The sequence below is a fragment of the Canis lupus genome, chromosome 8, assembly GCF_048164855.1.
Source record: "Canis lupus baileyi chromosome 8, mCanLup2.hap1, whole genome shotgun sequence".
NCBI classification, from domain to species: domain Eukaryota; kingdom Metazoa; phylum Chordata; class Mammalia; order Carnivora; family Canidae; genus Canis; species Canis lupus.
This window is the reverse complement of record NC_132845.1, coordinates 5,464,750-5,488,378: the sequence shown is the minus strand read 5'-3', so window position 1 is coordinate 5,488,378 and position 23,629 is coordinate 5,464,750. Positions and strand designations below refer to the sequence as shown.

Sequence of the window (23,629 nt, the reverse complement as noted above, 5' to 3'; positions counted from 1 at the left end):
AGAGAGAGCACAAGCAGAGGGGAGCAGCAGAGAGAGAGGTGGGGGAAAATCTCAAGCAGACTCTGTGTTGAGCATGGAGCATGAGGAAGGGCTTGATCTCAAGACACTGAGAGCATGACCTGAGCTGAAACCAAGAGCCAGATGTTCAACCAACTGAGCCATCCTGGCACGTGTTTTCAATTTTTTTACTTCAGTTTTTAACCTGACTCAAAATTTTGACCTACCTGACTGTAGCCAACTGGCAGGTTGAATGATGTGCCAAGTTTGGCTTGTTATGGCTCATGTAGATAGCTCTGCTAAGGGCAGGAACTGGTTCTTTCTGAGATGAGACTGATGTTTTGTCCCTCACTAAAAACAAAGTCAGAAATTTCTGTAAATTTCAACAAATAAGAGCATGTAACTATGTTATATAGTGTATTGCACATTGGTATTGGAGGGAAGAATAATATGTAATAACCTCTAACAAAGTTCAATACAAGAAGGAATACAATTTTACTAAGTATAAACATATAAAAGTTGTGTTCAAAATTAATAAAAATTATTATTGTCCAAACAAAATTTTAGACACTCAGATTTGTTTAACTAATCAGTTAAATTAATTCAATCTTTTCTTTTGTACCAAGTGAATTTAGGAAAGTAAAATTTATCTTTCAAGTAAATTTATAAAGGTCTTTTCTTCAATAATTTAGTTCTTGATATAGCCGAAAACTTGTTTTATATATTTAAAAAGCAAAGAAAGCATCTGAAATCCTTTAGAGTTTTGAGAAAATTAAAAATATTTTTAAACCTTTTTCTTTCCATCTTAATTCTGCTAGACTACATCAAAATGCCTAAACTCTGGGCCTTTCTAGTTTCTCAAATCCAAAGGACATCACAGTGTATGTAAATGGGATCCCTATTTTGTGTAGCAAACCAGTTATTAACTATCTGTGACAGTCCTATATCCATTCTGGAACAGGCATTTTTATCATCACTGGTTATGGGAATTCTGGATTAATACTATCAAATTTTTGCGATTTTCAGCATATCATTTGGATATTGGAAGCTTTACTTCAACTTCATATACAATGATGCTTTATTTTTGTTTTGCTTAGTTTGTAGAAAAAAATAACTGAAGTTGATTCCAAATGTTGGATATTTTCCCCCCATGCCCTCCTTGATCTTTTTGTTCATTATTAACTCCATTAAGTTTATGGACTCTATTTAGTTATAAATAACAGCCATCCTTTATAAACCTTGAGAGTAAATGAAATTTAAAGCTTGTGATTTTGTAAAATAAAAGTAAGTCAAGAGGAAATGTTCAACTTTTTAATTTTTGTATGCATGAGACTATCAATTTGGTCGAGTTAGGTATCCTGTTCATGGAATATGTGTGGTACTACACCCCAAGTGATGCATCTGAAAGCAAGACAAAATGCCAAATTCTTTAGAATAGATAACATTCCAAAGCAACTAGAATCCATACGTTGTGCAGAATTATGATTAAAATAGTGACCACCAATCTGTCAGAAACCTCCCATTGACTTTGAATAGAACCCACCTATCTTCCACAGATGTGATTATACTGAGGCAAAAAGAAGACTGAATTTTATGAAATAGTAAATCATCAAATCAAAACTTATAGGACAGATATCTGATGTTGAGTTTTGAGTAAATCCAGACAGCAGTGTGGTGGTGGCACTCTAAGGACATCCAGCTTTACCAAGACAAAGGTTTTGGACAGAAGATGGTACTGAGTGGGAGCACATGGATATCAACAACTCCTGAACTGAAAAGTGTTTCAGAAAAGTTTGATCCTGAATGAAAGAAAGCATTGTGTCATATTTCATTGTAGTGTTTTCTTTCTAGTGGAACATAATTCTTAATAATTGATGGCATTTAGGTGAAATACAGTATTAAATATTTAACCAGTAACACACATAACATCTTCTGAAAGCTCGGCAAGTAAATCAGTCAATGCTAAACAACAGCTACCACATATTTTTATTTTTTCCTTGGAAAGAACCTTAAAAGGAACAAACAATGAAACAAAACACATAAATAGCCTCATTGAAGTTTGTAGACAAGCCACTTCTGGTTTACCAATTATTTTTATATTGATGTTAATGTATACATAAAGACATTTCACATCCATGCGTACAGAAAAATAGTAATATATAACTTGAGATTTCAGCAAATTTTTATTTTCTTGAGGCTGTTCACCATCTTTAAATTTTCTCATTTTCTCTTCTTCTGGCTCCTTCCTGCTGCCTATCTTTGGTCAATTATTGCTTCTCAGTACCATCACCAAGGACAAAATAAAAAAAAAAATGAAATAGTAAAATCAGTCCATCTAGTAATTTAAGTCTATTAAAGGGATTAATAAAAAGGATCTAAGTAATGTCAAAATGAATTTATAGGATTATCAATGAATCCCAATTATTTCTACCATCTTCCCCACACAGGTATTTGAGTTTTGTGTATGCTTTTGTATGGATGGAACTTTAGGGGAAAATTTTAAGATACAGAAACATATATTCAAGTTTATATGGTAAAATAATACATAAACACTTTTAGCTTCATTTTGGTAATAAATGGGATGCATTTTTATCTTCAATTTCAGAGCTGTTTGTAATTATTTATTAATTAATCACAATATTTTAAGCATTGATTTCATCTAAATTTGTGATTGATTGATTTCTTTCCAAAAAAAGTATTCCCACAGTATTCTTACAGTGCTGAAGACCTTGTAGCATGCCATTTTTATTAGTTCATCAGAATGGGACTACTGTGCTCAGAGACTTAGAACTGTACTGAAACCAAAGCCCCAAAATAAGATGGAAAAATTCTAAAGGTATGTTTAGAAAATTATTTAAAATTACTATAGTACCATATGAGCACAATGCTCTACAAATCCATCTTTAATAAAAAGGAAAATTAAAAGTGTTAAATATCAAAAAGTCCCTTTTCTGAACTTACATAGCTTTGAAATAACCTTTCATTACAAATGGATTACTTGTATTTATGTTTTAATATTATGCTATAGCAATTATGTTAATATTAATTTTCATTAATTCACTTCAGTGAAACAAACAAAAGTCTACAGAAAACTCTATTTACAATCTTGCTCGATCAAGAAAGGCAAAGTATATATTTAAGATGTCTTTACATCCAACTGTTTTCTATTTAAAGTAATTTCTTGAAAAATTTGCTCCCTATAAGTTATCATGTCTTCTACATCTTTGTAGACAAGCATTTCTTCAATGGACAACAGTTGATAGTTATTCAGGCTGAATGCTGACTTGTTCTGTATACCATTCAACATTTTTAGGGATGTTGTAACTGAATCACTCAAAGAAGAACACACTGGGAAAATACGAGCGTTCCACAAACTCAAACATGTCTTGTTCCCAGAGAACAGTTCTTCTGTAACTTTCAGATTCCAAATATCCAAGCATGACAGGAAAGAGACTCCAAAGAACTGAAGTAATTTTATATCTGACAAGGTTTTAACGTTCTTTTTCAAGTTGTCTTGCACTCCAAATGCCATAGTTGAATACTTTAAGTATCCATTCATCTTCAAACTTAAGGAACACACAAAAGAATACGCAGGCAGGACAGCTGCTGTTATGATAGAACAACCACTAATAATGCAGTTTTCCCCAACTGAAACATCAGGCCCCAGTCTGGAATATTCCACAACTGAGCCAGTTGCCACAGAGCATCCTGAATCCAGTATACTTTGAATGACACAAGATGTGTTACCATGGCATTTTGGTATTCCAGAAAAGATGCTAAACGCTATGGACTGTAAGCCAAGCTCTGACTTTAAATTGCTATCTGAAGTAAAATGAAACAAATATTCTTCAGTTGTTCCAATGTGATAAAATTTGGAATTATTAAGAACAACAACATTTAATGAGGTTCCTTTAAGAAGATGAAATATTCTCTGCCTAATGTCTACCAACTCTGCATCTTCTTTAGTGACATTTGATGTATTTCTGGTGTATTCCACAGTTGCTCCAGGTCCCAAAGCCTGCAGAAAGTCTCCATAGGCATCTATTTCACACTTCAATGTGCCTATTTCTTCATAAAAAGCAAGTAACTTTTTTGCTGATTTATGATCCATATAAAACAAGCTGTCCGTGTAGACATACTCAGAGTCTAATTTAAGAGAAGGAGTGTCACCCTTAGCAAATTCTTGTTGAGAAAAATTGCCAGGTCTGTACACAGCATCAAATTGATGCATCTTTTCTATGCTGGGCTTATGAAGGAAACGATGGCAACACTTGTATTCAAGGTCTCTGTATTCTAAAGCACTAAAAGGTTCTAAGACAAATACTCCATGTGTGGTACCAACAGTCAAACTGGAAGGATGAGCTAAAGCAGTAAAGCCAGGTTTGTCAAATCTAATAAACTCACATTCTCCAATGCTATAAAGTTCAATATCATCTGCACAGGTAACCAGAATCCCAGGATTCATGTGTGAGGGGAAATCAATATACATGGCTAGTTTTAATTCTAACATCTGATAAATGGGGTTACCAAAAGGTAATGCAGTGAAAATTTTGCCCAGAGCACTTGCATTTGGAAGGCGTTGGCTGTAACCACCTATATAAAATTAAACAAAATAACAGTTTTAAAATGTTTACAAGACTGTAAGATTTTAAAAACCCAGGGGCATCAGTTACAACTCAAAATATCTCTGAAGATATTTAATATAGATATAATACATTACTGTAACTCAGGAAAGAATAGTAAATTCTAGGTTACAAATTCAAAGAGCAATTCTCCTGTAGTGAATTGATATAATGCAATGTTACATTAGGAAAGAATTCCATTATATTTTAGAGGCTGTGAATTGTTTTGAATAAATTGTACACTTTGTAAAAAGGACCATAGGGCTAAAACATGATCTTATACCTATATTTTAAACAATAAATTGAAATCGCAACAATGTTTAAACTCTTACATTAAGAATCCACCTCATAGAGGGGAAAAAGTCACAAAAACCTAACATACCAATTCCGAGATATAATTATTAAAGAGTAATTTCCAGATGCAGTGTCTTTCCTCAAATTATTACATACACTCAGAGGAAGTAAAGGTGCATTTACTTGAAAGCATTTAAAACTTATTTTTAATTTAAACAAGCTTTTCCCTCTAGGATGAGTTTTACAACTTTTCAATTCCTTGAAAAGCATGCTCTCTTAACTACATTAAAAAGCTTACAACATTTTTATGTAACTGGTTAGAGTGAGAAGCAGCATTACATAGAAGAAAGGGTCAAACAAAAACAGGTTCAAACTCTGGTTCACCACTTTTTAGTTGTTTATTTTTGGATTTACTCCATATCAGCAAATGTAGAATAATACTTGCTTTATCATGTTTTATGTAAAGCACCTGGCACACAGTATGTTGTTCAACAAATGAGAGTTAATACTTCCTGCTTTTCTCCTTTTCCAAAGACTAGCCAACTTAATTTAGCATTCTAAGAATTACCTCTTTCTAACTATGTATTTTCAAGTATCTAACTTTTTACTAATTTGGTAATAATACTGGTTCTGGAATAAACCTATAAAGTAAAATTTTGTTTCTATTTTTTTTAGAGTTAGTCTTAAAATTATAACTTGGATGCTTTTTAGATATCATCTTCACAAAAAACCATTGTTCTGTATATAAATCACAAGGAATAACAAGTGCCTTGAAAGCCATGTAGATGAGTAGTTCTGAAATACCTGTCCCTAGACTGGTACCAGTCCATAATGATGCTTTCATCAGCTCCCAGTACATACAGCAAAGTAACAGAGATTTTCATATAACCAAAATTTTCATACGACTAAGTTTATTGAATTTAAAAAAAACTCTTTTATTCTGAGATTCTTTCCTACTTTTCTGCTTTAAAGTGTCTTCTTTTGTGTGTAATTCTCCCTCTTAAAACCTTTCTTGTTCTCTTCATGTTTTGTTATCACCCTTTCTTTTGTTTTTAAGGATTTAGACTTTCATCACCAATAATCACATGAAAAAATGCATGATCGAGGGTTTTGGCAAAAATCTGGTAATCACATTGCTAAGCCAGCCTCTCCCCTACAACCATAATCCCTTTTAAAGCATTATCAAGAAATGTTCATATTTTGATGAGTTCTATCTTAGGAAAATAATTTTCTAGGAAAGTAATTTTCTATATACATACTAAAAATAATATCCCAGAAAAGTTGATCATGTATGTGATCTATAATTTTAAAGAAACATTTGTGAAAAAAAATCATGCTGCTTACAACTTTAAAATATCAAGAAAAACATGAAATGTTTTCAAAGCAGAATAACTTTAAAAAAGAAAATAAAAATAGGAGAGGAACGTATTTGCAAAGGTAGAAAAAAGTCCCTAAGATATCAAAGGTAAAATGTAAATTACTGAAAAGAAAATGTATAACTTTACCAGAATGAATTAATAGGATGACAAAGGAATTCCATTTATCTCCATATAGCTTTTCCAAACATCGAAGAGCACAAAGTGTGGATCCTCCATTTCCTTAAAAATTAAAGTTAAAAAACACAATTAATAGAAACCTACTGAAAATTTGTAATTATGGTAAAATTAGGTGTTTTAACTTTGAAGATATGGCCTTTGGCTACAATTAACTAGGCAGAGAGCAAAGGTACGGGCAAAAGTATCAAATTAAATACACATTTCACAGCAGTTATATAAATATTTAGCAATGAAACCTAGAGATCAGCACTTGATAATAAATGATGAACATTATTATCTCTGAAAATAGTAATAAGAATAAAGAAGAAATGATAAATTAGGCAATATGCAACACAAGAAGACTGTAAGTATACACATGTGGAATTACAAACTGAAAAACCCATTAAAATAATTCTCTCACATGACAAAACCAAATATTCAAGTTAAACATCCTTTCTAAAGTTTCTTAGAACCTGATGTTTTAAAAAAACATCTTAAACTATACTTAGTAGTTACCTTGGGCAAGTTATTTAACTCTCTGTGCTTCAGATTCTCATCTATAGGAATCATAAAAGTACTGACTGCACCATTATGAGGACTGAAACATTGGTTAATTAGTACAATGCCAATGTCAGATATAGGAACCCTGTCTGGTAGCAAGGGGCTTCAGCTTTAAGTCTCACATAGAAAATGGCCCCCAGAAAAATAGCACGTATTTTTATTTGCAATGGAAAGTCAAAGGCAAAGTTGACTTAAACTGGGTTTTTAAAGTTAGTATCTATGATACTTAGGCCATTAGGCTGTACTCTTTTGCTTTCTGCATTGTGGCTCCAAGAGGCCAAGTATATGTATGTATTTTTTTCCCCTGATTTGCAATCTTCATCTTCAAATTTCTGAATTCTGGAGTTGGGAGGGAACTTATGACTCTGCCGATAAAGTCCAAATGAATATTCACCGTCTAAGTAAATTTATTGGAATTAATGAAATTCTCTTTTAAATAACATTCTGCAACTTTTTCATGGTAAGTCAAATGTGTAAGAACGGTTGTCATGCCTTTTATCTTTCTCAAAAAATAGTAAATTTATTACATTAAATTTTTAAAGTATGGAAAGACTATAGGTAGAAAGATACAGAGCTCATAAACTGTGAGCCATAGGAAAGCTTTTCTTCAGTGATCATTATGCCCAGAACCCACAATTTAAATCTGACCATATAGAGAGTACCTATTTTGGCTCCGGCAGGATCAACAAAAACATGGTATTGAACTCCAAGGGGTAACTCCTTTCTTTTCAGCTTTTCTGATAGCTGTTGCTTATAAGCAAGTTCCTGCTTTTCGTCAGCTGCTGTTATTGCAACGATGTCCCAGAATTCTCCAGGTGCCACAGGTTTGCCTGTATGGAAAAAGCAAGGACCTCCGTATCAGAAATCTCCAGCTGTTACAGATTTACCTATTTGGAAAGAAACAAAGATTATCTTCCTAAATCTGTCGTCGTCATCTTCGAATTAGAGAATAATTAGTGGCTAGGTAGTCTAATTCAAACTAGTTCTATTGAAGATTGTTCACAAATCTTGCAATTTTTTTTCCTCTTTGATATTACTGGCTCCTTTGATGGTTTCTAGTTCATTTATTTAAATATTCTGAAAGTTGTTATGTTTCTTAAGAGAAGTACTTTTGCCTTGCTAAAATCCACCTCCATTCAACCCAACGATCCATTCCTACGGGTGTTGCTCTTTATAAATTTAGGTACTTTGTTTTTTACTACCTTAAGGGGAGCCATGCAAGTTTACAAAGGCTTTGAAGTATGACCTAAAATTCTGGATAACAGAAAAGCTCCCAACTCCCTGATGAACACACTAAAAAAAAAAAAAAAAAGGATTTTTAAAATTTATTTTTTTTTAATTTTTGATAGACAGTTGGAAGCTCTTATTGCTAAACAGGATGAATAAGGATTCTTATTAGTCAACAAACAGGATTTATCAGCCAAAATCTAACAGTCTTGAACATTTTACTGTCTTTCAAGTATTACTTCCTGTATTTCTAAGGTAGTAATTTCATCAAAAGTACAACTGATTTTATCAGGATTTATCAGCCAAAAATCTAATAGTCCTGAACATTTTACTGTCTTTCAAGTATTATTTCCTGTATTTCTAAGGTAGTAATTTCATCAAAAGCACAACTGATTTTATCAGACAGCTGTACAAGGAATGACAAATGGCACAGTCTTTAATTCTTTTTTTCTTTTCTTTCCTTTTTTTTTTTTTTTTCTACAAACTTCCTCTTATGAGTTCTAACCCATAGTTCCTCCATGTGTTTTGCTTTTTACCCAGTATGCATTCACAGCAGGGAGCGAACCGGTAAAGTAGGTATGGGGGTTGGCTGGAAAGGGCTAAAATCGGATAAATCATGGTCAAAACATTACTTTAGCTCACTTTTGATTTACTTAAAGTAACTGTGAGTGAGCCAACCCATTGCATAAGTCGGATTAGTTGCACCCCCCGTTCGATCTACAGTTTCCTTCTTATTTTGACATCTTATGTTAGTAGGAATAAAGTCAAGGAAACAAAGTACCAACATAACCTATAGGAAGGACAGTGACAGAATTAAAAGAAGAAAAAAAACCAAAAACCCAACAACCCAGAGGAGGACGAGCTGCGGCTGGGTGCACCCTGAACCCCAGAGCGCACAGCCTCCCGGGGCGCGGGCACCCGTTCCTCCGCCGGGCATCCGTGGGGCGCCCCGTCTGCTACCTCGCAGCTCGGAAAACCTCCGCAACTTCCGCTGGGCGGCTTCTCGCAGAGCCGCGCCGGCCCCCGCACCCGCGGCGGCCATAGCGACACCCCGCCGGGCCCAGGCGGCCGCCGAGCCTCCACCAACGCCGCGCAGCGCGCATGCGCCCCCGGCTCCGGGTCGCCTCGGCCCCGCCCCCTTACGCGCGTCCCGCACGTGACCACGTCCCGAGCGAGTCCGGCGTCGTTTCCCTGGCAACGGCGTCGGCAGCCGATGGCCGCCGAGGGATTTGCCCGACGGGGCGGGGTCTGGGCCGCCTGTTCCCACCTCGAAAGGTTTGCAGCCCAGCTGACCCGGTGAGTGGCTCGGGCTGGGCGACGGAATTGCCCGAAGCGACCCGCGGAGCGGACGACCCCACGGCCCAGCCCCCGGCTTCCCCTGGAAGGTGGCTGCGTCCCTGCGGATGCGCGGCCCGCGGAGGCCTGCGGACCCTGAATACCCCCGCCCTGGGGCGTCACCCGAAGACCTGGGCCCCCAGCCCGCGTCCGGATGCACAGTCCGCGCACTCAAGATGTGGCCCCGCTCCGGGGGCCGTAGCTCTGCGGCGCCCGCCCTCAGTTTTGAGTTCAATTCATAGGGTTTTGTGAATTGTTATGTGATGCACCTGCCACCGGGCCCTGGGTCCCTAGGCATCTGCGGTATGTGGTGTGTTCTCTGGCCTTTTCCGCAGGCGCAGACTGACCAGGAACTTTAAGTGACCTTATTGGGCATAAGCCTTGTTAGATGTGGTTCTGGTAGATGTCTACAGGGACCTGTATTGGGTGGGTGTCTGTGAGTAGGAGTCCCAGCATCTACGGGTCTTTACATGTAAGAAAGTTACAGACCAGGATGATGACTTAGTGTCCAGGTTTGTGATGAGTCGCACCATCTACTCATCTTTACATGTAATAAAGTTGTGGACCAGGTGATGACTTAGTGCCCAGGTTTGGGATGAGTCACACCATCTACTCATCTTTACATGTAAGAAAGTTACAGACCAGGATGATGACTTAGTGTCCAGGTTTGTGATGAGTCGCACCATCTACTCATCTTTACATGTAATAAAGTTGTGGACCAGGTGATGACTTAGTGCCCAGGTTTGTGACGAGTCACACCATCTACTCATCTTTACATGTAAGAAAGTTACGGACCAGGATGATGACTTAGTGTCCAGGTTTGGGATGAGTCGCACCATCTACTCATCTTACATGTAAGAAAATTGTGGACCAGATGATGACTTAGTGAGAGTCTCACAATCAGTAGTAGAGAAGTTCAAAGCTCCATTTTTTTCAATCCCAAACCCAGAAATCATCTACCAATTTATTTTAGAAATCTAGTCTTCATGAAACTCTTCATCAGTAACATAGACAGGCATTCAGAGCTCTACAAGTTCTTGCCATGAACTTAACTTGCCATCAACTTAGGGTCCTCCCCACCGCCAGAGCCCTGGCTTTGCATTTAATTGTGCATTTGTAGAGGAATAATTGGAGTGAAAAGGGAGATTAGGGCAGCCCCAGTGGCGCAGCGGTTTAGTGCCGCCTGCAGCCTAGGGCATGATCCTGGAGACCCTTGATCAAGTCCCATGTCAGGCTCTCTGCATGGTGCCTGCTTCTCCCTCTGCTTGTGTCTCTGCCTCTCTCTCTGTGTGTGTGTGTCTCTATGAATTAATAAATAAAAAATCTTTTAAAAAAGGGAGATTATTCTTCCATAGTTTTATGCTTTAACAGTTTTCTGTTATTGTTAATAAAAACAAAACATTAAGAATATTCAGAAAACACAGAAGTCTTGAGTGAGGTGAGAGGGAGCGAAAGGGAGTGAGCAATACAGATACAGATCTGAGAGGTGATGAAGCCTTACAGAAAGGTTTTTTGTTTGTTTGTTTGTTTTGTTTTTCTCACTGAGTGAAACAAAGTGTTGCAGATTTTTGGTGCCACTTGCTCGTGTCTAAAAAGGTCAGTCCAGGGCAGCCCGGTGGCTCAGCAGTTTAGTGCTGCCTTCAGTCCAGGGCCTGATCTTGGAGACCAGGGATCGAGTCCTGCTTTTTCCATAATGTCATATAGTTGGAATTTTATATCCTACAGCCTTTTCAGATTGGTCTCTTTCACTTGGTAATATGCATTTAACGTACACCATGTCTTTTCATGGCTTGATAACCAATTTCTTTTTAATGCTGAGTAATAGTCCATTGTCTAGATGTGCCACACTTTATTCACCTGCTGAAGGACATCTTGGTTGCTCCAAAATTTTGGCAATTATGATGAAAGTTGTAGTGAATATCCATGTGCAGATTCTTCTGTGGAAATAAGTATTCAACTCCTTTGGATAAACGCCAAGGAGTGCAATTACTGGATCTTATGATAAGAGTGTGTTTTGTTTTATAAGATATAGCCAAACCATCTTCCAAGCTTGCTGCACTATATTGTATTCCTACCAGCAATGAATGACAATTTCTGTGGCTCCACATCCTTGCCAGCAGTTGGTGGTGTCAGTGTTCAAGATTTCGGTCATTCTAATAGGAATGTAATGATATCTCGTTTTAATATGACATCTGAATATCTTCTTTGGTGAAATCTTAATTAAGGTCTTTGACCCATTTTAAAATCTGGTTGTTCATTTTAAGTGTTTTAAGTGTTCTTTTGTATATTTTTGGATAAAAGTTATTTATTTAAACTTATTTATCATATCTGTCTTTTGTACATACTATCTCCCAGTCTGTGGCTTGCTTTCTCATTCGTTTGACATTACCTTTTGCAAATTATATGTCTTTAATTTTAATGAAGTATAGGTTATAAAATATTTCTGTCATGGGTTATGATTTTTTATTATACCAAAGGTCATCTGGATTTTCTTCAAGGTTACCTTCTAGGAGTTTTATTTATAGTTTTCTGTTTTAGATTGGGGTCATAGATCCACTTTGAATGAATTTTTCTGAAGGTGTAAAATCTGTGTCTAGATTCTTTTGTTTTGTTTTGTTTTTCATATAGATGCCCAGTTCTTTCAGCACCATTTGTTGAAAGTCTATCTTAGCTCCATTGTATTGACTTTGCTTCTTTGTCAGAGATTTTGAGTATATTTGTCTATTTCTGGACTCTGTTCTGTTCCATTGGTCTATATTTTTGTTATTTTGACAGTACTATGCTGTCTTGACAATTATAGATTTATAGTAAGTCTTAAGGTCGGCGGTGTCATTCCTCCAACTTTGTTCTTCAATAGTGTGTTAGATATTGTGGGTTTTTGCCTTTTTATTTTTTTTTTTTTTATTTTTTTTTTTTTGGTTTTTGCCTTTTTAAAATAAACTTTAAAATTTAGTTTGTTGATACTGAGATTTTGAATGGAATTGCATTAAATTTATAGATCAAGCTGGGAAGAACTGGTATCTCAAAACTGAGTTTTCCTGTTCAAGCTATCAATGCCCATGGAGTCTCTCTCCATTTATTTAGTTCTTTGATTTTGTTTATCAGCAAAATGGAACAGCAGTTTTCTGTTTCCTCCTATTTTGTTACATATATATCTAAATATTTCATTTTTTGGGGTGGTAATATAAACAGCATTGTGTTTTAACTTGTTCATTACTGGTATATTGGAGACTGATTGGCTTTTGTGTATGGACCTTATATCTGCAACCTGTTAAAATTTCTTATTTGCTCCAGGGTTTGGTGGGATTTTTATTTGTTTTCTGTTTTGTTTTGTTTTGTTTTGTTGATTCTTTTGGATTTTTTTCTTTCCAAATAAAGATTTTGGATTTTTTTCCTTCCAAATTATCTTCTAAATAAAGATTTTATTTATTTATTTGAGAGAGAGAGAGAGCACGTGCATGATCATGAGTGGGAGAGAGGGGCAAAGGAGGAAGGAGAAGCAGACTCCTCACTGAGCAGGGAGCCCGATGCTGGGTTCATGACCTGAGCTGAAGGCAGATGCTTAATGAACTGAGCCACCTTGGCACCCCCTTTTGAATTTTCTACATAGGTGATCATGTCATTTGTGAACACACACAGTTTTGTTCCCTTCTTCCCAATCTGTATATTTTTTAATTTCCCTGATCTGTCTTACTGAATTAGCTAAGGCTTTCAGCACGATGTTAAAAAGCAGTGATGAATTGGGACATCCTTGCCTTGGACCTGATCTTAGCGGGGAAGCTTCTAATTTCTTACCATGAAGTATGATGTTAGCTGCAGAATTTTTATAGATATTTTTATCAAGTTTTGGAAGTTCTCTATCCCTGAGAAATTTTTTCATGAAAAGGGTTGGATTTGATCAAATTATTTTTCTGTATCTATTGAAATGATCATATGATTTTTTCCCTGTTAATGTGATTGATTACATTAATTGAATGTTTAACAGACTTGCATACCTGAGAAAAATCCCACTTAGTAGATTATTTTTATACATTGTTGGATTCAATTTACTAAAATTTTTTTCAAGATTTTTGCATCTGTTTTCAGGAGAAATATTGATCTGTTGTTTTCCATTCTTGTAATGTCTTCGGCAGTAGCATTAGGATAATGCTGGCCTCATAGAATGAGTTAGGTTTTGCTTCTGTCCTCTGAAAGGGATTGTAGAGAATTGGTATAATTTCTTCCTTAAATTTGGTAGCATTCCTCAGTGAACTCATATGGGTCTGATGCTTTCTGTTTTGAAAGACTATTAATTATTGATTCAATATATTTCATACATATCTGCCTACTCAAATTGTCTATTTGTTCTTGTGTGCACTTGGCAGATTGTGTCTTTCAAGTAATTGGTCCATTTTTATCTAGGATATCCAATTTTTGTGCATGGAACTATTCCTAGTAATTCTTTATTATACTTCCAATGTCCATGGAGTCTGTAGTAGTGTCCTCTCTTTAATTTCTGATATTAATAATTTGTGTTCACTCTCACTTTTTTCTTTGCCTGTTATCGATGTTGATTTTTCCAGAAAACCTGATTTGGCTTTTTGGATTTTCTCTATTGATTTTCTGTTTTCAATTGCATTGATTTCTCCTGTAATTGTTATTATTTCTTTACTTCTGCTTACTTTGGATTTGACTTGCTCTTTTTCTTTTTTCTAGTTTCCTAAGGTAGAGTTTAGATTATTGCTTTTGGATTTTTCTTCTTTTGTGATATATGCATTTATGGTAAATTTCCCTATAAGTACTGCTTTTGCTACATCCCATGAATTTTGGTAAGTTGTATTTTTATTTTCATTTAATTTAAAATATTTTCAAATTTCTCTTGAGATCTTCTTTGGCCCATGTGTTATTTAGAAATGCATTGTTTAATCTCTACATATTTGGAGATTTTCCAGCCATCTTTCTGTTATTGTTGTGTAGTTTAATTCCATTGTGATCTGGGGAAGACATTGTATAATTTCTATTCTTTTAAATTTGTTAAATTTTTTTAGGCCCAGAGTGTGGCCTATCTTGGTAAATGTTTATGTGGGCTTTTAATGAATATACATTCAATTGTTGTTGGATGAATTAGTCTGTAGATGTCAATTATATCCAGTTGATTGATGGTGTTGTTGTGTCTAACTATGTTCTTACTGATTTTCTGTCTGCTAGATCTATTCATTTCTGATAGTGGGGTTGAAGTTGCCAACTGTGATAGTGGATTCATCTGTTTCTTGCAATTCTATCAGTTTTGCTTCACTTTTGTTAGGTTCATAAACTTTATCAGTTGGTATGTCTTTTTAGAAAAATGACCCCATTATTATTATGTGATGCCATTCTTTATCCTGATAACTTCCCTAGCTTTGAAGAATGCTCTGTTTAAAGTTACTGTAGTTACTCCTGCTTTCTTTGATTGATGTCTGCACGATATATCTTTATCACTTTATGTCTTTACCTTTAAAGTGGGTTTCTTGTGGACAGCATATACTTTTTTTAAAAGATTTTATTTATTTATTTATTCATGAGAGACACATACACACACACAGAGAGAGAGAGAGAGAGAGAGAGGTAGAGAGGGAGGGAGGCACAGACAAGGCAGAGGGAGAAGCAGGCTCCATGGAGGGAGCCTGATGTGGGACTCGATCCTGGGACTCCAGGATCATGCCCTGAGCCAATGGCAGGCACTAAACCACTGAGCCACCCAGGGATCCCCTTGTTTTGTTTTTTAATCTCATCTGATAATCTCTTTAACTTGGTTCATTGGACCTTTGACATTCATAATGAGTATTGACATATTTAGACTAATATATCCATTGTTGTTTTCTATTTGTTGCCATTACTCTTTGTTTTTATCATCTTTCACTCTTTTTATGGCTTTTGTGGTTTTAAATGAGCATTGTATATGATTCCATTTTCTCTCCTTTCATGCCATATTGGTTATAGTTCTTATTTTACCATTTTTAGTGGTTGCCCTGAACTTTGCAATCCATATTATTAACTAATTCAGTTTTATTTTCAAATAACATTGCCCCTTCCCAGGTAGTGTAAGTACCTTATAATTAGAAAATGAACCTAATATTCCTTTTCTCTAAAGAACTTCTTTTAACATTTGTTGTAAGATAGGTCTACTGGCAGCAGAGTTCCTCAATGTTTGTTTGTCTATGAAAGTTTTTGTTTCTCCTTCAGTTTGAAAGATAATTTCACAGGGTACAGAATTGTAGGTTTTTTTTTTTTTCCTTAATACTTTAAATATTTTACTTCATTCTTTCTTGCCCACATGATTTCTTAAGAGGTGTTGATTTCTATACAGATATTTTTCTAGATTTTTTTTATTAGCTTTTATTGTTTTATATCCATCTTCTGGCTCATCACCTTTTATAGAGTTTTTTCATGCTTATAGTTTTACAGTCTATAAGCAAGGAATAAAATAAAAGTTGAAAACTGGTGTTTTCACAAAAGCTTTTTTAAAATTTTTGAACAGAAATCTACAGCCCTCTTAATTTTAGAAAGCAAATACATTTAAAGGACAGAAAATAAGTTGTATTGATTATAAGCGCATCTTTGATTCATTTTTCCAGATGACTTTTTATGGCATTGGACACATGTGGAATATACCACAAAAATGCAATGTTTTAAGGAATCAATGTTCTTTATATAAACTTGCAAACCAACTAGATTCCATTTTCATTTGTCAGGAGATATTAAATTCTAGCTCTTCTGCTATAACTCCTCTCCTTAATTTTTAAAGTGCATTTTGCATGTGATGTAAAATCATGGCAAGTCCTCATCAAAACAGTAGTGACTCGATGAATTGTTTGGCCAAATAAAAAGTTCATTAAAAAAATAATTGCTATGTTTATGATGGGCCTAAATATATTGCAGACATTCTAAACTACAAGTAGTTTACAACCACAACAGATATAAAATATTACTAGTTCTATTTCTAACAGTTAGATTTTTGAAAAAAATAAACCTTTATTTTCCTCCCGTTTTCATTATTTTATTTTATTTGCAGAATCTTAGTAAATTTTATTGTAATTCTGGAGTCTAATGTCCAGAATTCAACTTATAATAATGTCATAACTACTGCTTAAAAAAATAAGTTACTGTAACATAGATCACCAAACTAATATTATGTTTTAATACACTCTTTACTTAAAATAGTAATGCATTTGTATACCTGTCATCTAAAATTCCAGTGACTGAGTGTGATGCCCAGAGGTCATTGACACAGCAAAACATTTTTTTTTAATTTCTTTAAAATATTTATTAAAATTTTCTTTAAAAGATTTATCCATTTGAAAAGGAGATAAACATACAGAATAAAGCATTTTTACCTTTCAATATTTAATTTAGATATTCATTTATTATAACCTCATATAGTTATTTTTCAATGTTTATTGCCAATTTTTTAAATGAAAAAGGAATAAAGAGACTTACAAATGATGTACATTTTATAAAGACATAGTTTTTACAGCGTGATTAAAAATGTATGATAATTTTTAAATTAGTGCTTTAGTTGATATAAAATAGGTTTACTGACAATGGTACTGATTTCTTTTTAACTACAGGACTTCTTTGAAACTGTAATTGGAGTCCTGATGCTTTCCATAATATGTTGCTACACTTAAATTTGCCTCTTGAGCATTATATTAATTGAACTTGATGTTACACACATTTATATGTGCATTTTACAAAGTAATTGTGAAATTATCAAAAATATAAAAGGAACACAAGTGCCTGGATTCCTCTTTAATTGTAATATTTAAAATTGGTAGTACTTCGTACACAGGCTTTTAAGTAGGTATAAGAGGAGTTCTCAATTGCAGTGGTTTTCAGCTTCCCTTGGTGGGCAGTATAATCATCTGGGTCCATAGATGCAGAGATAAGATTCAAGAGGTAGACTAATGGGGCCTGAGAATTTCTGTTATTTTAGTTATACTGATGTGCAATAAAGAATAAGAAATAAAATTAAATGTTCCATGAGAATCCTCACTTCTTCAAACTGATTGGGCTATGTGACAGACTATTTAATTGAATAGTCTGAATAACTGAAAAATGCCTTATACTCAGTATAGAATGCTGGTTCTTAAAAAATGGAAATACAGAGGACTACATTTAATCTTATAATTTACTAATTTCATATTCTTTTCTTTGAATAGCATAACTTGATCTCATACAATAATGTTCTATTCTAGAATTTTGTTTATATAAAGGTTGTTTATATGTTGGCAAATAAATACTATCAATAGAGATGAATAATGATGCAGTAGAAAACACAAATATAAATGATCCTGTATTTAAGATGATTTTAGAATTCATATTACCAACTAAAAAAATAGTTGAGAATGGCTTAAAAATTAAACTGTATAAAACAAAGATCAGTTAATAGGAACCAAAAATATGTTTACAAGCACTTGGGGTGAGATTCAGTATTTAAGAATTTCATTAACTTTGAATGACTGGCAGATAATGAAGAAATATCTTTGTAGGAACCACAGTATTTGGAGACACTTTTTTCCTGAGTTAAGATATGGAAAACAAGTGAAAAGTTGGTTGTTTTTCATTGTACAAGACCCTTCAGGGGACCCTGGGTGGATCAGTGTTGAGCTTCTCCCTTTGGCTCAGGTCATGATCTCAGGGTCCTGGGATCCAGTGCTGTGTTAGGCTGCTTCTCCCTCTGCATATGTCTCTGCCCCTCTCTGTGTCTCTCGTGAATAAATAGATAAAATCTTAAAAAAAAAAAAAAAGACCCTTCATATGATCTGGTTAAAGTTAACATTTCTAGAATTTCTAGATATTTATAGAGACATATGGAATGAAATAATGACAAAATACTCCCATCCTCAAATATTTGAGAATATAATCAAGGATTATAATAATTTTTCATAGATATGTTTACTGAAAATATATTACTGATTTATTTTTCTTATGCTTACTTTGGATTTAATTTGCTCCTCTTTAGTTTCCTAAGGTGGAAACTGAAATGATTGATTTTAGATCTTCTTTTCTAATATGTAAATTCAATGCTATAAATTACTCTCTAAACACTGCATTTATTGCATCCCACAAATTTTGATAAGGGGTATTTTCATTTAGTTCAAAATATTTAAAAAATTATCTTTGAGCCATATGTTGCTTAGAAATGCATTGTTTAATCTCAATGTATTTTGATATTTTCCAGCTATCTTTATTTTATTGATATCTAGTTTAATTCCACTATGTTCTGAGACAGATACACGCTTTCTGTTCTTTTAAATTTGTTGAGGTTTGTTTTGTGGCCCTGATTATGTTCTATCTATGGCTTAATTAATTAATTAATTTCAGTGTACAGGTCTTTTACTCATTGCTAAATTTATTCTTAGGTATTTTATTCTTTTTGATGTAACTGTAAATAGCATTGTATTCTTAAATTCTCTTTCTGATAGTTGATTATTGGTGTATAGGATCACAAAGATTTTGGTTGGTTTTGTTTCTTGCAGTTATACTGAATTCCTTTATTTAATGTGTTTTTTAGTGGAGTCTTTAAGGTTTTCTATGTACAATATGTTCTCTACAAATAGTGACAGTTTTACTTCCTCCTTTCCAACTTGGATGCTTTTTATTTCTTTTTGTTTCCTAATTGCTGTCTGGACTTCTAATACTATGTCGAATAAAAATGGTGAGAGTGGGCATCCTTGTCTTGTTCCTGATCATAAAGGAAAAGCTTTTAGCTGTTACTGTTGTGTATGATGTTATCTGTGGGTTTGTCATATATGGCCTTTATTGTGTTCCACCCATACCCTTTGTTGAAATACTCATCATAAATGGATGTTGAATTTTGTCAAGTGCTTCTCTGAAGCTGTCAAGATTATCATATGGTTTTTATCCTTCATTTTGTTAATGTGGTATATCATCACATGTATCCAATTGTGCATGCTGATCTATCCTTTCAACCCAGGCATAAATCCCACTGCATTAGGGTGTGTGATCCTTTTAATGCATTGTTGAGCTTGGTTTGCAAATACCTTGTTGAGGATTTTTGTGTCTACATTCATCAGGAATTCTGGCTCATGACTCTCTCTCTCTCTCTCTCTCTCTTTTTTTCCATAAGGTCCTCTAGTTTTGGTACCAAGATAATGCTGAGCACATAAAATGTGTTTGGAAATGTTTTCTCCTCTCCTTTTTTAGAAGAATATGAGAAGACTTTGTATTAACTGTTTGAATGTTTGGTAGAATTAACCTCCATCACTTTAATTATTATAGGTCTGTACATTTAAAGTATGATTCCCAGACAACATATAGTTGATGTGATTTTTTGATCTACTCTAACTTTGACCCATGATATCTTTACGTTAGTGCTTTGATCATTGATGTTTAAATAAATTATTTCTGTAGTTGGATTAATAGCTACTATATTTGTTACTGTTTTCTATTTGTTACTCTTGCTTTTGTTCCAATTTTAGCCTTCAACTCTTTCCTGCCTTTTTGGCTTAATTGAGCACTGTATATGATTTCGTTTTCTATCTTATCTCAGCATAACTTATTTTTTTTAATTTTTTTTATTAGTTGCCTTTGAGATTGCAATAACAAGTACATTCTCAGATAACATATACTACTTCACATTGGTGTGAATACCTTTTAATAACATGATATTTCTATTTCTTCCCTCCTATTCTACATCATTGCTGCCATTCATTTTATTTATACATATGCATACATACATATAATATATATACATAGATAATAAAATACATCTTGCTATTAGTATTTGAGCAAATTTTTACCTGTTCCCCACTGCTCTTCCTTTCTTTATGTAGATCTGAGTTTCTGAAGTATATTATTTTCTTTCTCTCTAACAAACTGCTTTTGACATTTCTTGCAAATCAATTCTATTGGTAACAAATTCCCTCAATTTTTGTTTGTCTGAGAGTCTTTATTTTTCATCTGCTTTTAAAAGACAATTTCACAGGGCATAGATTTTTATATTAATGAGTTATTTTTTTCTTGACAGTAAATATTTCACTCTATCCTCTCTGTGCTTGCATGGTTTCTTAGGAGAAGTTGGATATAATTCTGATTTTTGCTCCTCTATGGATAAGGTATCTCTCTCCCCATTGGTGTTTTGTTTATTTGTTTTGTTTTTATTTTGTTTTTGCCTTAACCCTGTTTGGTGTTTTCTGAGCTTCTTATATTGGTGGGTTGGTGTCTGACATTAACTTGCATAAATTCTCCCATCATTACTATTTCAAATATTTATTCTTTTTTTAAAATATCACTTTCTTCTCATTCTGGTATTCCTATTATGTATATGTTACACTTTTTGTAGTTGTTTCACAGTTCTGGAATATCCTGTTCAGCTTTTTTCAGTGTTTTTTTTTTTTTTTTTCTCTTTGAATTTTGGTTTTGAAATTGCTATTGACATGTTCCCAAGCTCAAAGATTGTTTCCTTTAGGCATATCCAGTCAACTAAAGAGGCCATCAAAGATATTAATCACTTATGTTACAATGATTTGGATCTCTACCATTTCTTTTGATTATTTTTAAAATTTGTTATCTTTTTACACTGTCTCTTCTTGTTTGTTGTCTGTTTTTTCCTTTAGAGTCATTAGCATATTAGATATAGTTGTTTTAAAATCTCAGTCTGATCTTTCCAACATTCCTGTAGTATCTGAATCTGGTTCTTATGCTTGCTGTATGTTGTCTTTTAGTATGCCTTGTAATTTTTTTATTGAAAGCCAGACATCATTTACTGGTGAAAAGAATCCTAGTAAAATAGTGTGTGGTGTGGTGGTAGGTGTGGATAGGTGTCAGTCTAGTTAGGCTGTGCTTCCTAGGCTGTGAATTTCACACATGCTTCTCAGCCTTCCTACACCTTAGGGGGGGGACGAGATGGCTACAGTGGGCTGGAATTGTGCACTTCCTTTCCCCCAAATGGAAGGCTTGACAGAGATATAGTTCGACATTTCCCTACTTGCATGTTAGTTAGGCTTTGGCAAGACCTCAGTTGTTTATTGTGTGTTAAATATTTTCTCTTGGGGGCAGGTCTTGTTAAGAAGAACAGGGTTGGTCTGGTATATTTCAGAATTATTCCTTTCCTCTCTCCTTGTCAGAAGCCTGAGCAAATTTTTCTCTAATATTCACTCCAAGGACTTGGTAGAGCTCCTGGATGTTAGTCTCACAAAAGGATGAGGGCTGGAGTTTCTAAATCTGAGTTGTCAACACCTAGCCTCTAGTTGCTTGTCAGTCATTGTTTCCTGCCCTGGCACTGGTTCCTACAGAAGTTTCTTGAGTTGTGTTCTGCTGGTGAGTTTCTATTCCAGTCACTTATGAATCTTTGAATCCACCTGTCTGTTTCTCTGATTTTTAATTCAGTGATTTTCATTGTAACCGCACTTTTCTGATTAAGAATTGCTGATTTTTCATTTTGTTTATCTTTTTATTTTTTAGACTGTTATGACAACTTCTAAGCTCCTTATATGCTGGACCAGAAACCAGAAGTGCCCTAATTACTTTTTGAAGACCACATTCTATGTTGAGTTGTTAATTGAGCCAGATTTATTTTAGTAACAATTATTTATAGTGCTAGTTATGTGCCAGACACTATCTAAAGTCTCTATGCCAACTCGTTTAGTCTTCATAACAATTCTATCCATTTAGTACTATTGTGATCCTGATTTTATAGGTGAGGAAATTGAGGCATATAACTTGGATACATTACAAACTGAGGGTGTATAACTTGTTTGAGGTCACCAAGCTCAGAGAAACTTATATTTGTTTCTTGTTTTTCTAACTTTATAAGCTTAAAAATAAGTTCAAAAATAACAATGGCTTCCTTTAACCAATAGAATGTGGTTGGGGTAGAGCTGTGTCAGTTGGGTTTACCCTTCAGAAAGCCCGACAGGGTCTACTTTTGTACCTTTTTGGTCCTGAGACAACAATGGAGAAAGTCTTGCTACCCTACTATGGAGACACACAAATAGACATGTGAAATAATAACATAGCAAAGGCTGGTGTAGGTGGAGAGAACCTGGGACAGTATGGTGAGAGAGACCATACATCCTAGCACACTAGCTGAACCTACCCTCTAGTGTTCTTGCTAATGTATCACACATGTATATTAGCCATCTTGGAGGTGTCAGTTCAGATGAGCCCTACAAGACTGAATCTCTAATATCACTTGGAAAAAAAACTACCTGGTTGAATCAAGTCAACCTACAGATCCTGAGATATAAAAAATGGTAGTTTTAAACCAATAGATTTTGGGATACATGGTTATTTATGCAGAACAAAAATTTGGATATTGGTTGTAGAGAATTCAAAGGGAAAGATTTCACAATTAAGAACAGATCAAATCTGGGATCCCTGGGTGGCGCAGCGGTTTGGCGCCTGCCTTTGGCCCAGGGCGCGATCCTGGAGACCCGGGATCGAATCCCACGTTGGGCTCCCGGTGCATGGAGCCTGCTTCTCCCTCTACCTGTGTCTCTACCTCTCTCTCTCTCTGTGACTATCATAAATAAATAAAAATTAAAAAAAAAAAAGAACAGATCAAATCTAAATCAGAGATACTTTGCCATTTGTACTTAAAAGTCTTTTTTCAAGATTTATTGAGATATAACTGACATATAATATAGTGTAAGCTTCATGTGTACATTATGATGATTTGATACACATGTATATTGCAGAATGATAATCATGATAAGCTTAGTTAATACATATATCACCTCATATAATTAATTAATTAATTAATTAATGATGGGAATATTTAGGATATACTCCTCCCTTAGCAACTTTCAAGTATTCAATATACAATATAGTATTTAACTATAGTTACCATGTTGTATGTTCTATTGCTATATATATTAGCTGTTGACTTACCATTTATGGCCTTTGTTATGTTGAATTGTAATCCTTTTATACACCCTTTTTTTAGAGTTTTCATCATGTAAGAATTTGATCTATCAAATGCTTTTTCTACATCTGTTGAGATAATCTTATAATTTTTGTCTTTGTTCCATCAATGAGATATATTGCACTGATTGATTTGCGTTGTTGAATCATTCT

At 34.5% G+C, this 23,629-nt stretch overlaps 2 protein-coding genes across 5 annotated transcripts in view; one reads left to right on the top strand and one right to left on the bottom strand.

Annotated features, from left to right (window-relative positions):
* Positions 1-1,960: 1,960 nt before the first annotated feature.
* Positions 1,961-9,355, bottom strand: FPGT (fucose-1-phosphate guanylyltransferase). Of its 2 annotated transcripts, none has more exons than XM_072834080.1 (4): positions 9,197-9,355; positions 7,672-7,839; positions 6,419-6,511; positions 1,961-4,590 (listed from the first exon to the last, which is right to left on the bottom strand). In XM_072834080.1, the coding sequence occupies exons 1-4, from the start codon at positions 9,276-9,278 to the stop codon at positions 3,134-3,136; spliced, it is 1,800 nt and encodes a 599-aa protein (XP_072690181.1). In that variant the 5' UTR covers positions 9,279-9,355; the 3' UTR covers positions 1,961-3,133. The 2 variants fall into 2 exon arrangements, with proteins under 2 accessions (XP_072690181.1, XP_072690182.1); XM_072834081.1 differs by having other exon boundaries at positions 3,469-3,773.
* A 19-nt stretch (positions 9,356-9,374) lies between these two features.
* Positions 9,375-23,629, top strand: part of LRRIQ3 (leucine rich repeats and IQ motif containing 3) — a 174,136-nt gene continuing 159,881 nt past the window's right edge. For 2 of the 3 annotated variants that reach the window (XM_072834077.1, XM_072834079.1), the window contains exon 1: positions 9,375-9,532. The gene's annotated coding sequence lies outside the window, so the exon portion shown is untranslated. Of the gene's footprint in view, positions 9,622-23,629 lie in introns of all 3 variants that reach the window. The other variant, XM_072834078.1, reaches the window with a different exon arrangement.

Bases quoted from the DNA above. Each gene is read 5' to 3' on its own strand.
- FPGT (XM_072834080.1), bottom strand. From the start codon at position 9,278: ATGGCCGCCGCGGGTGCGGGGGCCGGCGCGGCTCTGCGAGAAGCCGCC. The intron at 6,512-7,671 runs GTACTCTCTATA...TTAATTTTTAAG, and splicing joins TCCTGCCGGAGCCAAAATAG to GAAATGGAGGATCCACACTT. The intron at 4,591-6,418 runs GTAAAGTTATAC...AATTTTATATAG, and splicing joins CATCCTATTAATTCATTCTG to GTGGTTACAGCCAACGCCTT.